General features: G+C 46.8%; 1 protein-coding gene across 1 annotated transcript in view; it reads right to left on the bottom strand.

Moving 5' to 3' along the window:
- PFDN1 (prefoldin subunit 1) overlaps positions 1–16,985 on the bottom strand; it is a 37,796-nt gene that overhangs the window by 5,672 nt on the left and 15,139 nt on the right. The window contains exons 2-3 of the mRNA XM_069954185.1: positions 13,150–13,316; positions 9,437–9,521 (exon numbers count right to left, since the gene is read on the bottom strand). Of these exons, the coding sequence (XP_069810286.1) occupies positions 9,437–9,521; positions 13,150–13,316 (252 nt within the window). The remainder of the gene's footprint in view (positions 1–9,436; positions 9,522–13,149; positions 13,317–16,985) is intronic.

The following is a 16,985-nucleotide window of genomic DNA, read 5'->3' as shown; positions in this document are numbered from 1 at the left end:
GCACAGACGGTGTCATCTACTATCGGGGGGACTACACAGAGGGGGGGCTCTCAAGTAAATGCACATGGGGCCATCTATATGGAAAACCGAACAAGGGGCCACCGATAAGGTGGCTACATAGAGGGGGGCATATACTATAGGGGATACAGAGAGGGGGACATCTATAAGTAGGCACAATAGAGGGGGGCATATACTATAAGGGGGTCACAGAGTCCGCCTACCCACTAAATGAGGGTGTAAGGGGACAATTCAGATGTGCAGTTTGTAGAGAGAGGATGGTGCCAGCAATGGCGGATTATAATGTGGGCGGTTTGGGCGGCCGCCCGGGGCCCAAGGCTCCGGGGGGGCCCGCGCCGCCCACATTAAGATCTTGCATAGCAGCGCCAGCAGCACATCACTTTCGGGGCCCAATGGGCCCCCGAGTGATGTTCTGCTGTGGCGCGCTGTCGTCGGAGTCCGCCGCGGCACCGCCCCCTCTCTCCTTGCCGTCTTTGCGGTGCCCGTACTTCTCTCCTGGCGGCGTGATGACGTCACATCCTGCGCGCCGCCAAGCAGAGAAGTTCGGGCACCGCGGGGCTGCACTGTGAGCTTCCGGCCTGCTCTCTCTGCCGGAAGCTCACCCTGGCTCCCTGCCGCCCGAATATACCCCCTGCCACCCGGCTGTACCCCTTGCCCCTTAGCTGCTCTCCATGCCGCCCCATCTTCTCCCCCTGCTGCTACCCCCATCATCTTCTCCCCCTGCTGCTACCCCCATCATCTTCTCCCCCTGCTGATACCCCCATCATCTTCTCCCCCTGCTGCTACCCCATCATCTTCTCTCCCTGCTGATACCCCCATCATCTTCTCCCCCTGCTGCCACCCCCATCATCTTCTCCCCCTGCTGCCACCCCCATCATCTTCTCCCCCTGCTGCCACCCCCATCATCTTCTCCCCCTGCTGCCACCCCCATCATCTTCTCCCCCTGCTGCTACCCCCATCATCTTCTCCCCCTTCTGCTACCCCCATCATCTTCTCCCCCTGCTGATACCCCCATCATCTTCTCCCCCTGCTGATACCCCCATCATCTTCTCCCCCTGCTGCTACCCCATCATCTTCTCCCCCTGCTGATACCCCCATCATCTTCTCCCTCTGCTGCTACCCCCATCATCTTCTCCCCCTGCTGCTACCCCCATCATCTTCTCCCCCTGCTGCTACCCCCATCATCTTCTCCCCCTGCTGATACCCCCATTATCTCCCCCTGCTGCCACCCCCATTATCTCCCCCTGCTGCCACCCCCATCATCTCCCCCTGCTGCCACCCCCATCATCTCCCCCTGCTGCCACCCCCATCATCTTCTCCCCCTGCTGCTACCCCCATCATCTTCTCCCCCTGCTGATACCCCCATCATCTTCTCCCCCTGCTGATACCCCCATCATCTCCCCCTGCTGCCACCCCCATCATATTCTCCCCCTGCTGCCACCCCCATCATCTTCTCCCCCTGCTGATACCCCCATCATCTTCTCCCCCTGCTGATACCCCCATCATCTTCTCCCCCTGCTGATACCCCCATCATCTTCTCCCCCTGCTGCCACCCCCATCATCTTCTCCCCCTGCTGCCACCCCCATCATCTTCTCCCCCTGCTGCCACCCCCATCATCTTCTCCCCCTGCTGCCACCCCCATCATCTTCTCCCCCTGCTGCTACCCCCATCATCTCCCCCTGCTGCCACCCCCATCATCTTCTCCCCCTGCTGCCACCCCCATCATCTTCTCCCCCTGCTGCTACCCCCATCATCTTCTCCCCCTGCTGCTACCCCCATCATCTTCTCCCCCTGCTGCTACCCCCATCATCTTTTCCCCCTGCTGCTAACCCCATCATCTTCTCCCCCTGCTGCCACCCCCATCATCTACTCCCCCTGCTGCCACCCCCATCATCTTCTCCCCCTGCTGCCACCCCCATCATCTTCTCCCCCTGCTGCCACCCCATCATCTTCTCCCCCTGCTGCCACCCACATCATCTTCTCCCCCTGCTGATACCCCCATTATCTCCCCCTGCTGCCACCCCCATCATCTTCTCCCCCTGCTGCTACCCCCATCATCTCCCCCTGCTGCCACCCCCATCATCTTCTCCCCCTGCTGCTACCCCCATCATCTTCTCCCCCTGCTGATACCCCCATCATCTTCTCCCCCTGCTGCTACCCCCATCATCTTCTCCCCCTGCTGCCACCCACATCATCTTCTCCCCCTGCTGATACCCCCATTATCTCCCCCTGCTGCCACCCCCATCATCTTCTCCCCCTGCTGCTACCCCCATCATCTCCCCCTGCTGCCACCCCCATCATCTTCTCCCCCTGCTGCCACCCCCATCATCTTCTCCCCCTGCTGCCACCCCCATCATCTTCTACTCCTGCTGCTACCCCCATCATCTTCTCCCCCTGCTGCCACCCCCATCATCTTCTCCCCCTGCTGCCACCCCCATCATCTTCTCCCCCTGCTGATACCCCCATCATCTTCTCCCCCTGCTGCCACCCCCATCATCTTCTCCCCCTGCTGCTACCCCCATCATCTTCTCCCCCTGCTGCTACCCCCATCATCTTCTCCCCCTGCTGCCACCCCCATCATCTTCTACTCCTGCTGCTACCCCCATCATCTTCTCCCCCTGCTGCCACCCCATCATCTTCTCCCCCTGCTGCCACCCCCATCATCTTCTCCCCCTGCTGCCACCCCCATCATCTTCTCCCCCTGCTGCTACCCTTCATCATCTTCTCCCCCTGCTGCTACCCCCATCATCTTTTCCCCCTGCTGCTACCCTTCATCATCTTCTCCTCCTGCTGCTACCCTTCATCATCTTCTCCTCCCGCTGCCACCCCCATCATCTTTTCCCCCTGCTGCTACCCCCATCATCTTCTCCCCCTGCTGCTACCCCCATCATGTTCACCCCCTGCTGCTTCCCTGCCTTCCCAGCTTCCCCCCCCCCTCCCCGGCCTCATTTGCCCCAGCTTCTCCCCCTGTCGCCCCAGCTGCCTCCCTTCCCCAGTCACCCCCAGCTCCCCGCCTGCAGTTGAGTTGGGGCCGGAGAAGTCTTCATGATGCTGCGCCAAATAGAGAGGAAAGGAAAAAGTGAGCGACGGCAATCGGAGAAGACGTCACCTGTGAGTCATTAGTAACTGCACTGTAATCACTTATAGGCTGGGTTCACACACAGTATATTTCAGTCAGTATTGTGGTCCTCATAGCAACCAAAACCAGGAGTGGATAGAAAACACAGAAAGGCTCTGTTCACACAATGTTGTAATTGAGTGGATGGCCGCCATTTAATGGCAAATATTTGCTGTTATTTTAAAACAATGGCTGTTATATTGAAATAATGGACGTTATTTACTGTTATATGACGGCCATCCACTCAATTACAACATTGTGTCAACAGATCCTTTCTGTGTTTTCCATCCACTCCTGGTTTTGGTTGCTATGAGGACCTGACATGAGGACCAAATACTGCCTGAAATATACATAGTGTGAACCCAGCCCTATAGTGTGCAGAGCCTGTGTACCATTGGGGTCTAAATGGGTCAGTGTTTTGTTTGCGGTAGTGTACTGACACAGCCCCGGGGTCACTACAGTACACTAGCGAAAACTTTTAAACTAGAACCCAACTACAACTGCAGGCACTACAACTCCCAGCATATTATGAGGGCTGCAGACTGTCAGTACATGCTGGGAGTTGTACTGCATGTAGCTGTTGTAGTTTGGTCCTAGGTGCATTATACACTGGATTCTTTGTGGCATATAAGAATACATAGATCTGTGGGGGCTCAGTGCAGGGAAGTGACCCCAGAACATCACTAATAGGGGATAGAACAAAAACATCCCCCCTATCCCCTATTAGTGATGTTCTGGGGTCACTTCTATATACTGATCCCCCTCAGACCTCTGTATTCTTATATACCCCACACAGCCTGCTGGGGTGGCTGGGGGGGGGGGCCCAGGTTGGGTGGACAGCCCGGGGCCCAGGGTACATTTAATCCGCCACTGGGTGCCAGAGCAAGGAGCCTAATATGTTTGTCTGGCAGATTCTGTGTATTTGTAGCTTGGAGAAGTTCTAATGGCCCAGGGCAGATGGAGAAGAAAATTAAAAGTGAAGAACTCTAATCAGAGAAAACATCCCCTGTGAGTCACCTGATGTAACTGCACTGTAATCTATATGGTGTACAGAACCTGTTTGCAGCTGGGTCTACCTCTATATGGTGACTGTATAAGGGGATATTGGTCTTTTTAAAGTGGATTTCATTCAGTGGCGACATGGGTATGTGGTGACAGTCAGTATGTGGTGGTGGTGTTAAACTCAGCACGGTGACCAGGGTCGGAAGCAGTCTGTCTCTGTACATTGTGTAGTGGTGACAACCTGTAACTGCAGCACCGCTACACAGTACAGACACAGAAGCTTCTGACCCCATTTACTGTGTTATTATCTGTAATTCCAGTCATGGCCGTGATGTATTTAGGATGGGATATTGCACAGTGAGTGGCGTTAGGGGTAGTGCGGGGTAGGGGGCTGTCCTTTCTAGGGCGATCACCCTGAGCGAGCAGGGGTAGTGTGGTGCACCTCTAGGGATCTATAGGGATTGTTACTCCCACCACCTATCCACATATATTGATCTGCTCTTCTTATGTATTAGCCTATTTACAGACATATTTTATCCACATTTTATCAAGGTGGTTTACATTATGAATTTATTCATTATTTATTAACCTATTGTATGGAGTTGACCGGTGTCTGTATAGGCTGATACTTTATATGTAGGTGTGTGGACTTTGGGTCCAAGTATTTTATGGTGGAGGTTTTTTTGTACACAATAGGTGTTTGGTATTTTTTAACATAAATTAAAGGTTAAGTTTTAATAGGATCCTAACTGTGATGATACAACATATAGCCATGCTGCACTTACAACATAACTTTTCACCGCACAGCGAGTGGGCCTGTGTGCTCTGAAATGCCAGGGCTGATTTTCAGTCCCAGTCCGGCCCTGACCACTATCATAGGGAGTCGATCCAGTGTCATGGCAGCCTGAGGCCTATACTAGCAGATAATGTCTGATCAATGTAAGGCTATATACAGTGGGGAAAAAAAGGATTTAGTCAGTCACCAAAGTTTCACCACTTAAAAAGATGAGAGGTGCCTGTAATTGACACCATATGTAGACCTCAACTATGGGAGACAAAGTGAGAAAATAAATCCAGAAAATCACATTGTCTGATTTTGTAAGAATTTATTTGCAAATTATGGTGGAAAATAAGTATTTGGTCAGTAACAAAATTTCATCTCAATACTTTATATTTCCTTTGTTGGCAATGACAGAGGTAAAACGTTTTCTGTAAGTTTTCACAAGGTTGGCACACACTGTTGTTGGTATGTTGGCCCATTCCTCCATGCAGATCTCCTCTAGAGCACTGATGTTTTGGGGCTGTCGCTTGGCAACACAGACTTTCAACTCCCTCCAAAGGTTTTCTATAGGGTTGAGATCTGGAGACTGGCTAGGCCACTCCAGGACCTTGAAATGCTTCTTACGATGCCACTCCTTCGTTGCCCTGGCGGTGTGCTGTGCTTATCATTGTCATGTTGAAAGACCCAGCCCCGTTTTATCTTAATTCCCTTGCTGATGGAATGAGGTTTGCACTCAAAATCTCACGATACATGGCCCCATTCATTCTTTCATGTACCCGGATCAGTCGTCCTGGCCCCTTTGCAGAGAAACAGCCCCAAAGCATGATGTTTCCACCCCCATGCTTTACAGTAGGTATGGTGTTTGATGGATGCAACTCAGTATTCTTTTTCCTCCCTTGTGTTTCTACCAAACAGTTCCACTTTGGTTTCATCAGACCATAGGACATTCTCCCAATACTCTTCTGGATCGTCCAAATCCTCTCTAGCAAACTTCAGACGGGCCCGGACATGTAATGGCTTAAGCAGTGGGACACGTCTGGCACTGCAGGATCTGAGTCCCTGGCGGCGTAGTGTGTCACTGATGGTAGGCTTTGTTACATTGGTCCCAGCTCTCTGCAGTTCATTCACTAGGTCCCCCCGTGTGGTTCTGGGATTTTTGCTCACCGTTCTTGTGATCATTTTGACCCCACGGGGCGAGATTTTGCGTGGAGCCCCAGATCGAGGGAGATTATCAGTGGTCTTGTAGGTCTTCCATTTTCTGATTATTGCTCCCACAGTTGATGTCTCCACTCCAAGCTGGTTGCCTATTGCAGATTCAGTCTTCCCAGCCTGGTGCAGGGCTACAATTTTTGTTTCTGGTGTCCTTTGACAGCTCTTTGGTCTTCACCAGTGGAGTTTGGAGTCTGACTGTTTGAGGGCGTGCACAGGTGTCTTTTTATACTGATAAGTTTAAACAGGTGCCATTACTACAGATAATGAGTGGAGGAAAGAGGAGACTCTTAAAGAAGAAGTTACAGGTCTGTGAGAGCCAGAAATCTTGATTGTTTGTAGGTGACCAAATACTTATTTTCCACCATAATTTGCAAATAAATTCTTACAAAATCAGACAATGTGATTTTCGGGATTTGTTTTCTCATTTTGTCTCTCATAGTTGAGGTCTACCTATGATGTAAATTACAGACGCCTCTCATCTTTTTAAGTGGGAGAACTTGCACTATTGGTGACTGACTAAATCCTTTTTTTCCCCACTGTAGTATCAAGTCATCGCTCATACAAATCCTTTAGTGTGCAGGAGTCGAACATGTGGCCTTCCAGCTGTTGCAGAGCTACAGTTCCTACTAGAAAAAGGGCTTTAGCTGTCCAGCCATGATGTGAATTGTAATTTTTTTTAACAACTTGGAGGGCCTCACATTTGACACCACTGTTTTAGAAGGAATTTTTTAAAAAGTAAATAAAAAATAAACATATAGGGGAGATTTATCAAACATGGTGTAAAGTGAAACTGGCTTAGTTGCCCCTAGCAACTAATCAGGTTCCACTTTTCATTCCTTACAGACTCTTTGGAAAATGAAAGGTGGAATCTGATTGGTTGCTAGGGTTAACTGAGCCAGTTTCACTTTACACCATGTTTGATAAATCTCCCCCATAATGTTAAGTGATCCTGCACAGTGAACAGCATTTGTGGAATAGCTTTTTTTCTGGTCACATCCAATCACATCCCCAAAGAAAATAAAAAGTGATCAAATAGTCCATGTGTCACCAAAACTGGTATCACAAAAACATAAAGGGGGAGATTTATCACAGGGTGTAAAATAAACACTGGTGTAAACTGCCCATAGGAACCGATTACAACAAGTGACAGAAGGGAAAAAAATTAGCCCCCAAACAGCTTTGTGGGTGGAATAAAGTTATAGGGTTCCAAATTCCAAATATGGTAAAAAAAAAAATATATATATATTTTTCTTTAACCCTTTCACGACCTGGGATCATTGATGCCTCAATGCCCACGTCGTGATTGGACATTAGCTTATGGGATCATAATGATCCCATAAGCTGATGTCCCTCGCTCTGCCGCTGTCCCTCCTATGTCTCCTGCCGCTGTCATAATCTTGTGACAGCGACAGAGGAGAGAGGGGAGAGGGGGGGAGGCGGCAGAGCTGACAGGCACGCGCCCGGCGTGCATCCTGCCTTGCCTCCTGACCCCCGCCAGCCTCCGTAGCTAGAAACTATGGCTACCATTGGGGCTCTGCGATCAGTTCGCAGAGCCCCGACGCACACCGGAGAGACAATTCTCCCTCTGTAGAGGGAGAATTGTCTCTCCGGAGCCCTATAGATACTGCGGTCGTGCTGCCTGCAGTATCTATAGGGTTAACTCTCAGCACCGGAGCGTGGCTCTGGTGCTGAGAGTTGAGGCAGGTCTCCGGCTATCACTGATAGCCGGGACCCGCCACTGATGACAAAGGCGTAGCTCCTACACCTGTGTCATCCTGTGCAGTAAATTAATGTCGCTGCAGCACCAGGCATAGGCTGCAGCGACGTTAATATACTGTGCAGCGGCGGGAGAGGGTTAAATTAAGTATCACTGTAATTGTACCAACATCAAGAACACAAATATCATGTCGGTTGTAATACACAGTAAACAGCATGAAAACAATCCCAACATTAGCAAAATTGCATTTCTATTTTTCAGTTTCATCTCACATTTTATTAAAAAATCTAAAGGTGTCAAAGTACTACAAAAAAGTACTTTTATGGCTCTCTATAGTAAAATAAAAGACTTATGGCTAACAAAAGGCAAGGAAGAGGGGGGAAAAAAAATATAAATTGTCCTGGTCCTTAAAAGACAACTCTGGACAAAAAATTTTATATGTTATTTCATAAGAAAAGTTAGACAAATTCCTAATGTACACTAATCATGGGAAATGCACATATAGTTTAATTTCTCTAAAAAAAACAAATTATATGTCACAACCCAGTCTATACCTGAAGGGTGCAGCAGGGGGCACAGTATATGTAGAAATTACATGTAAAAAACAACAGGGCCCTTCCTGTGCTTTCTGCTGCAGGGACAGGAGGGGTAGTCCAGCCATCCCCCATTCCCCCCCAAGCAGGGTCGTATTAACAGTTTCGGCACTAAACCTGAAGACGACTAATCTTGGGGAGCATGCATTTCTCTAAATGTAGAAACATTGTCTGAATAGCGTTTTTAGCTGCTTAAAACAAAAAATTTCCCCACTGAATCAGTAATTAGAGCAGCTGTATATTGTTTGAAGGAATTCTCACCACAGGATTGGTAGATTGATAGGTAATAGCTCCAGGAGCTGGGAGACTAAAAAAAAAAAAGTTGTTTCCTTCCCCCTGCTCCCTGGTGCTGCCCCCCTGAAAGGTGCTGCCCTAAGGCACTGGACCACGGGTGCCTAGTGGTAAATACTGCCCTGTCCCCAAGTATATGTAGAATTATAGAAGTCTAAGTAGTGTAATCATCCTCCCCCGCCCAATGCATCTCCCTCCCCTTGCTGCCCTGTGCCCATGCAATCTCCCTCCCTCTCTCCCTGTGATTCCACTACACATACTTTCTACATAGACTTCTACTTTCATACTAGAGAGAAATAACACTATATGTGCATTACCCATAATAAGTGTACATTAGGAATTTGTCTAACATTGCTTATGTGATAACATATAAAAAAAATTGATTCTGCCTAGAGTTCTCCTTTAATGCAGGTACCATTTAAGGTGTTAAAAAGAAAGCATAGTCGCGTGGCCTCATCCCCAATAGCTGATGTCCTGGGTTCTTTCTACAACTTGCAGCTGCTTTGCTGTGGGAATCCAGCACATTAGGGGATCAGAACATGAGAGTATGGTTTATTTTTTACAGAACACAGAGTCCAGTATATATATTATATAGTTAATAAATAATAAAGACCCCAATCATAAAAAAAAAACGTCCTGCAGATTGAGGCATGGAGTGTCCCCTTAATAGCTATATAAAAATAGTCAAGAAAAAGGTACCAACCTCTATGTCAGCTATCTTGTCATCTGCAATTTTCTGTTTATTAAGTAGCTGACTGTGAATTTTTACTTTAGTTTGAAGAATAAACCTAAAAAAGAAATCTCATATTAAAAAGCATTTTGTAATATGCAAATACAAATTGTTTATTACAGAAAAAAATTCTAAATCTTATGAGTTTTCATATGAATTTTATAAATGTTCCTCATTAATATATTTTATCTTCTATCAATCTAAGGACCTTATTTATTAAAGCCTGAAAAACACTCTCTTAGCGTATAAACCCACACACTGTATACGCAGCGTATTTACTGCTGCGATACGCAGCAAATACGCAGCAGATTAGATCTAAATAACTGAACACAGCATCAAATCTTCACCATCAAATCTGCTGCGTATTTGTTGCGTATCTGCTGCGTATACGGTGTGTGGGTTTGTATCCTTACATACATTTAGTCTTCTCCACGTATCAGTAATAAAGCACAGGCCCTATTACATAAGGGTGTTCAGGTAAAATTTGTCGGTCACTATTTGGCAGTTTGTTTCTGAGCTGGTAGATTCCATTGTGTGTGTTTGGGTGGGGGGGCATTAGTGTTGGATGATTGAATATGAGCAGCAGCGTAATATGAAGATATCCTGTGTAATGTAGAGAAGGAGAAGCCATAAATAGTGCAGCGCTAAACTGTGGGTGCTCGCTATGATTGCAGCAAGCTGAGTGTGTGTGCGCACGCACTATGGATGCAGTAGGCTGTGTGTGCGCTATAGCTGCAGCAGGCTGCGTTTGGGTGTGTGAGAGAGAGAGAGAGACAGAAATTAAGGGGGTATTCTGGACAAAAGTGAAAAATCCAGGGTGGAAAGGGGATGGTCCCCCGTCAAGCTCTCGATCCTCTCACTCAGCCAATCAATGACTGAGGCAGGACACAACTGCAGTCACTGACTGGCTGAGCGAGTAGTTTCTGTGGGGCCATGATGATTCAGGAGCGCGGACGCTGACAGAGAGCTGATAATTCTGGGCCTATGTCTGACCTTTATATCACCGGTATCTAGCATTGTTAGCAGGTCTCCTTTTTGTATGGTGAATATTTAGTTAGAAGCATAGAAGACTGTCAGCAGAAAAAGGACCACCTGGTCCATGTAGTCTAGTTTTGAGTTCTGTGCGTGCAGTGGATGCAGCTAGTCTTCAGCCACCATGTCCCTTATTTACTCAGAAGTTGCCCCAGAATCATGTAGGACATTATGAAGAAGCTGCTCAGCCGGATCTACTTTACACCAATTTGATAAATATAAATAACTCCTCTGGTGTCCAATTGGTCATTTATGAAGAGCTGAAGTCTGGGCCGGCCCCTGATAAAATTCAGGAGTCAGAGTTTGAGTCGGAGCTGCGGCTTACCGACTCCACAGCCCTGGTTTATTAGAAAGTAAATGCTTTGAGGCAATCTGTAAACATGCAAATGATGTTTATCATGGTAAAGAGAAAATTGCCTGTTTTTGTAAAAAAAATAAATAAATACGGAAACGAAGGAGTACTAGTGAAAATTCTACAGAAAAATAAATCTTTTCATAAACACAGAGTTTAAGAAGTCCACCATTCTGAAAGATGGGTTAAAAAACAATTCTAGAGCCTCGTTTTCTGCATTGTGAGATCTCTCAGGTATTCTTCCTGTAAATGCAAGAATAAATTGATGACTGGGTGGACATGCCTTATAAGTAGGGCATGTCTAAACACTGACGCTATTAAACCAGCATTAGGTATTATGCTCACACACAGTAAAATAAAAGGAAAATACAAAAGTAAAATAAGTAAAAAGTCTCTGGAAAAACATAAGTCTCGATTTTTTTTTTTTTTTTACAGTGTGCTTTCACATAAAGGTTAATGTAGCACTTTATAGGATTCAAAATAAAGTTGTGTTTTATACCTATGTTACTGTTGTATTTTGCATTTATTTTACTGTGTATGAACATAGCCTAAAACTAATTATTACTAGCACGTTTTTTTCTCTTTTGGAACGTTAATTTTTTTATATTTATTTTTTTATGTCTCTTCTTTCTTAATGGGATTTCTTAATGGGATCCAATCAGCACCAAAACATCCATAAACCTTTATGTACTATAGTGAAACATAAGTCATATCCCCTGAAAATGAACAGTGAGCAGCTTCTGGCCCCCCGAGTTTTCCCCAGAGTTGTCACGACTTTTACAATCAGTAAAACTAGTGCAGCAGCTGCTTCTGTTCAGTCAGAGATGGTGAATCAGTCAGGGGATTGGGTTATCCAGTAAAGCCTCCTGTGAGATCATGCCCTGCCCCCTGTATGCATCATTAGAAAAACACACACAATGTGAGATAGAGGCATGTAAGATTTGTCTCCTAGGGGGGGGATAGCAGCAGAAGTAGGAGACAATGTGAATTGGCACAGGGGCCATTTTTTCACTTCCTGGATTACTATCAGCTACCAGTGTGGCAGTTCTCCTTTAATCTGGCAGATCTGTATGGATACAGTAATACATTGTATAGACACATCTTTATAACTTTTAATGTAACTTTTAATGTACTTTTAATAGAAAAGTTTTTCTTATCCAGAGTTCCCCTTTAAAAGTAGTTTTTTTAGCACAATAACTGCAACACCTGGCGAACGGACCCCAGGACAGATCTTGGATTAAAAGCAGCTATCCAAAGGTACAAGTGGTTTGGGGGGGGCCAGATTGTGGGTACAGAGTCGCTTTAAGTCTGAACAACAGGAGGTAGCCACACACCCCACATTCAACAGAAAAAAAGGGAAATTTTGGCAGCACATCTGTTTAGAGTCATAGATGTGCTGCCAAAATGTCCCTTTTTTCTGTTGAATGTGGGGGGGGTTTGGCTACCTCCTGTTGGCCTGCACTCCACCCATGTCCCAAAGCTGCTATAAAAGAGATAATTTGGTTCCTATCTGCCCAGTTGTAGGCTTATTAAAGCCCAGGAGAGGCCATTGCTAGTGTGAAAATGCTAGAGTAGGGACCATGTCTCGAGGACGCCTTGACGTGGCAACATGGTACACTCTGTTTGATCAAACAGTTTGCTAAGATCCTCGCTTTTCAAAAAAAAAAAAAAAAAATTATATTTTAATTTTTAATATCTACAGAGTAGGTGTTTACCGTGTGTACGCTGGGAGGAGTATATACGGTAAGCCCTTACACCTGTGGGTTGCTGTTGCACCTTTTGTTTTTTGTCTTACCTTTACTCTGTCTGGACTTGATGTGACACTGGCAAACCGGTTCAGCCATTCAGCGGCTGCAGCAGGGTCCCGTCTCTGCTGCTGAATGGCTGATTGAGCCTGCCAAAAGGTACATATCAAGCTCATTCTGAGACGTGAGCGGCCAGAGACTGTAAGACTGGAGCAATGTAATGCGGTAACTAGAGCCAGGAGGTAAATGAAGGTCATTGTCTTCATACACCCCCTCCCCAGTGATACTGAAAAAAGACCTGCTGTCTAGAGTACCCCTTTAAATAAAAAATTCCCTGAAAAGTAAGAAAATTAACATTTATAATCTGTTCACAGGGAGACAGATGCAACTAGCTGCATTGTAAAAAGTAGTTTCTTAATCTAATTGCTGAGTTATTTAGAAATCCTCAGTAGTCTTTATGAACTCAAAATCCTCACCATGCCTCTATTATGGTCCTGCGTCTCTGACATGTAAATCTTCCAAGGACTGCATTCTGCCTGAACCAAACATTTACTTACATCCTTCCCATGCCTTCATACATTGGAGTGTCATCAGGCAAGCTCTTAATTTCACTGTCTGTGAGTTGAGCATGTTTCTTTGTTCTATTTAATTGCTCTATCTGAAGATCAGCAAGTTTCACCTTCTGCTGCGTATCAATTACTTTTGCCTGAAGTTCTGTAAAGGCCTATGAAAAACAAGAATTTATTAGATTGAACATTAACAAATAAATAAGAAAACATTGACAAGGCAGAGGGATTGAGAAGACAAAGAGCAAAGAAAAAAATGCAAAAAGCTTTCACACAGGTTACTTTAGTTTTATCTTTTGTAGACATAATGGTAACTACTAGTGCTGAGCCTTCCCCCGTGACATGGAGGAAGAATCCATTATACTAGGACTCAATATTTCAAGCAATATTTCAAGCAATATTTCAAGCATTAAAAAGTGTTATCCAGCATTAGAAACATGGCCCCTTTTTTTTTCCAGAGACAACACGACTCAGGTGTGGTTTGCATTTAGTCTCCATTCACTTCAAATGAACTGAGTTGCAAAATCTCACCCAAACTGGAGACAAGAGTGATGTTGTTTCTGGAAGAAAGTAGCCATATACAAACATTGAGAGAAAGGAGCTGCTGCACCTCACACCTATGGCTGACACTAATGCCTCTCAGCTACATTTAAAAACCAACGGCAGGATGTTGGTATACAATTTGATCAAACCATATTGCCTCATGTATCATGTGCAGGTCCCCTGGCCCACGAGTCCCTACACTAAATTAACACTGTCGGTCTTTCTCCCATTCTACCTGCCGATGCAGTGGTGAGTAGTACCACGTTGTTCACACCTGTGTTGCTTGGCGGCCGCATTCTCTGCCAACGGTGCCAGCAGGGTGTGGGGGGCCCTTTGGGTTTGGTCCTGTGGCATTGGGGCTACATATACAAATAGTTACATACATAGTTACATACATAGTTAATACGGTTGAAAAAAGACACATGTCCATCAAGTTCAACCAAGGAGGGGATAGATACAGGGAAGGGGGAGGGGTTGCAGGGCTATTCTGGGGCCCCCCCTCCCCTTTTGTCGCTTGCTTTGCGGGGTTGGCGGTCGCTGACAGTCACAGTGTGTAGGAACTCATGTGGGCCAGGGGACCTTCAGGTGGACTATGGTTTCATCAAATTATATACCAACATCCTGGTGTGGGTTTTTAAATGCAGCCGAGAGGCATTAGTGTCTGCCATAGGTGTGAGGTGTAGCAACTACTTTCTCTCCATGTTCGTAATAAATTAGCCATGTTTTTCTAATGCTCATCCCTTTTAGGCAGCTAGGATTTTGACCGCTGATATAAATAATTCACTAGAATCCACAGTTATCAAATCACTATCCATACTTCAAGGTAACATATCTTAACATACAAATCAAGAAATGATTCAGCTAGTCAGCACTAAAGCCAAACTGCAGCAGAATATGAGAATAACTGCGGCATTGCGTGACAACACAGATTATCTAGATCATGGATGGGGAACCTTCAGCCCTCGAGCTGTTGCAAAACTACAATTCCCATCATGCCTGCACAGCCAATGGGAATTGAAGTTTTGTAACAGCTGGAGGGCCAAAGGTTCCCCATCCCTGATCTAGATATTCACTCTCGCAGTAGCAATTTGTGTATCATTGGACTGCTGGAGACTATTCAGCAGGCCACACATTGAGTCTAATCTGTTCGAGGAAGATACCGCAAGCTTTGGGGACCTATGGCACATCAAGCATTTAAAGAGTGTATTGTAATAGACCTGCAGCAACTCCCACCCCCCACTCCTCCCCTTGTTTCAAAACATAGAGGGAAGATCACAAGCCTAGGCAACTGATTCTGAATTATACAAACAAGGCTGCCATCTGCTACTGAGGTGCAGGAAAAAAAAAAACAAAAACAAAAAACAAAACACTTTCTCTTAAATATGCTCTGCCTTAAAGGGAACCTGTCACCCCCCGTGCCGGGGTGACAGGCTCCCGACCCCCCGTTAGAGCCCCATATACTTACCTAATCCCGCCGGGTCCCGCTTCTGGAGGTGGTCGGGTGACGGAGATCTCAGCCGCTGCAGCCCGGCGCGCGCGCTGAGAGATGAGTCCAACGCTCATAGAGAATGACGGAGCGCTGGACTCTCCTGTCATTCTCTATGGGTGTTGGACTCATCTCTCAGCGCGCGCGCCGGGCTGCAGCGGCTGAGATCTCAGTCACCCGACCACCTCCAGAAGCGGGACCCGGCGGGATTAGGTAAGTATATGGGGCTCTAACGGGGGGTCGGGAGCCTGTCACCCCGGTACGGGGGGTGACAGGTTCCCTTTAAAGCGTAACTGTCATGTTTTTTTTATTGCAGAAATCAGTAGTATAAGCGATTTTAAGAAACTCTGTAATAGGTTTCATCAGCCAAAAAAGCCTCCTTCTGTACTCAAGAAGCAATCTCCCAGCCTCCCCCCTGACTTCTTATCTGTGCATTATCAGGCAAACACGTCTTCATTACAGAGAAGCCAGTGAAGACGGGTTCTGCTCTCTCCATTGTAAGCCTATGAAGGGGGGAGGGGCCGAGGGAGATGAGAGAGCAGGAAGAGGTGACATGAAGGTCAGCTGTTTGTAGACTCTCTGGGCACCTAAACCGCAGGATTCTGGGGTCAGAAAGGTCAGTGCTTATCTATGAACTTACTGAGAGAAGATTGCAGGGTGTTGTGCTTTGCAGAAATCCTCCGTGCTCAGTCACTCCTCTCAGCCCCTCCCCTCTCTATAGCCACATAATGGAGACAGAAATCCTTCTTCATTTGATGTGAGGGGGGTGGCTGGGAGATTGCTTTTTCAGTCCAGAAGGAAACTCTTTTAGTACATAAAACCTATTACAGAGTTTCTTAAAATCGCTTGTACTGCTGATATTTAATGTTTTCAGAAAAGTGACCCTGAAATGACAGTTACGCCTAGTGTGCCACCAGATATGGTTCACTCTTCCCTACAAACCTGATGGAACCTTTTCACAAGACAAAAACAAGAGGTGTCGTACAAATAGCCCAACCTCATCTTTCTCTTCGATGAAAAGCCCTTCCAGAAGTCAGTAAGAAAGGACAGTTTTCGTCCTCTAACATACTGGATATGGGGGGCGTGGCTTGGCGGTGTGAGGACGTCTTTGTGAGGAGCTCCCGCCGTGGGGAGGCCAGCGCAGAAGCAATCTCCCATAGCAGCCCCCACACCCCGGCTATATGCAGACTCAGGAGACCCCCACCCACGCAAACACCTGCAGTCTCCGACTTAAACCGTGCCAGAGCAGCTTGGCTGGCTATATTCGTGACAGAGCGCGCAGCAAGGACACCACAGCAGCACAGGCAGTGAGGCCTGTGTCGGGACCATCGGCACCTGCACGCTCCAAACAACCGGGACATAGAGGTACCAGGTCAGCTAAGGGGGTCAATAGGTCTGCTAAGGAAGTTGGTCCCCATTCTGATCCCCCTCTTACACCCCCCGTGGGCCCATAGTGACAGATAGAGGACATCAGAAGCTATGACGCAGTTACCTCTGCACACAGAGTCCAGACAGAGAGACGCCATTGCTCTATAACATGACGGCTAGTCCTGATATTCAAGCAGCTGCTCTTTCCAGCCCTGCTACTGTCACCTCAGCTGCCTCACAGAACTGGGACTGGCAGGAACATATGAGGGTACTGCCTACGAGGCAAGAGATGGAGGGTTTTGTGAAGAGGTTGGAAACTACATATAAGCAGGAAATTTATTCTGTTAAGGGTACAAACCCACTTGACGTATTTGCTGCGTGAATCAGTCTTAAAAATAAGCAGGCAAAACGCAGGTTGGCTTTATACAAT

The sequence above is a fragment of the Dendropsophus ebraccatus genome, chromosome 1, assembly GCF_027789765.1.
Source record: "Dendropsophus ebraccatus isolate aDenEbr1 chromosome 1, aDenEbr1.pat, whole genome shotgun sequence".
Classification (NCBI taxonomy): Eukaryota; Metazoa; Chordata; class Amphibia; order Anura; family Hylidae; genus Dendropsophus; species Dendropsophus ebraccatus.
This window is presented reverse-complemented; position numbering and strand designations above follow the sequence as displayed.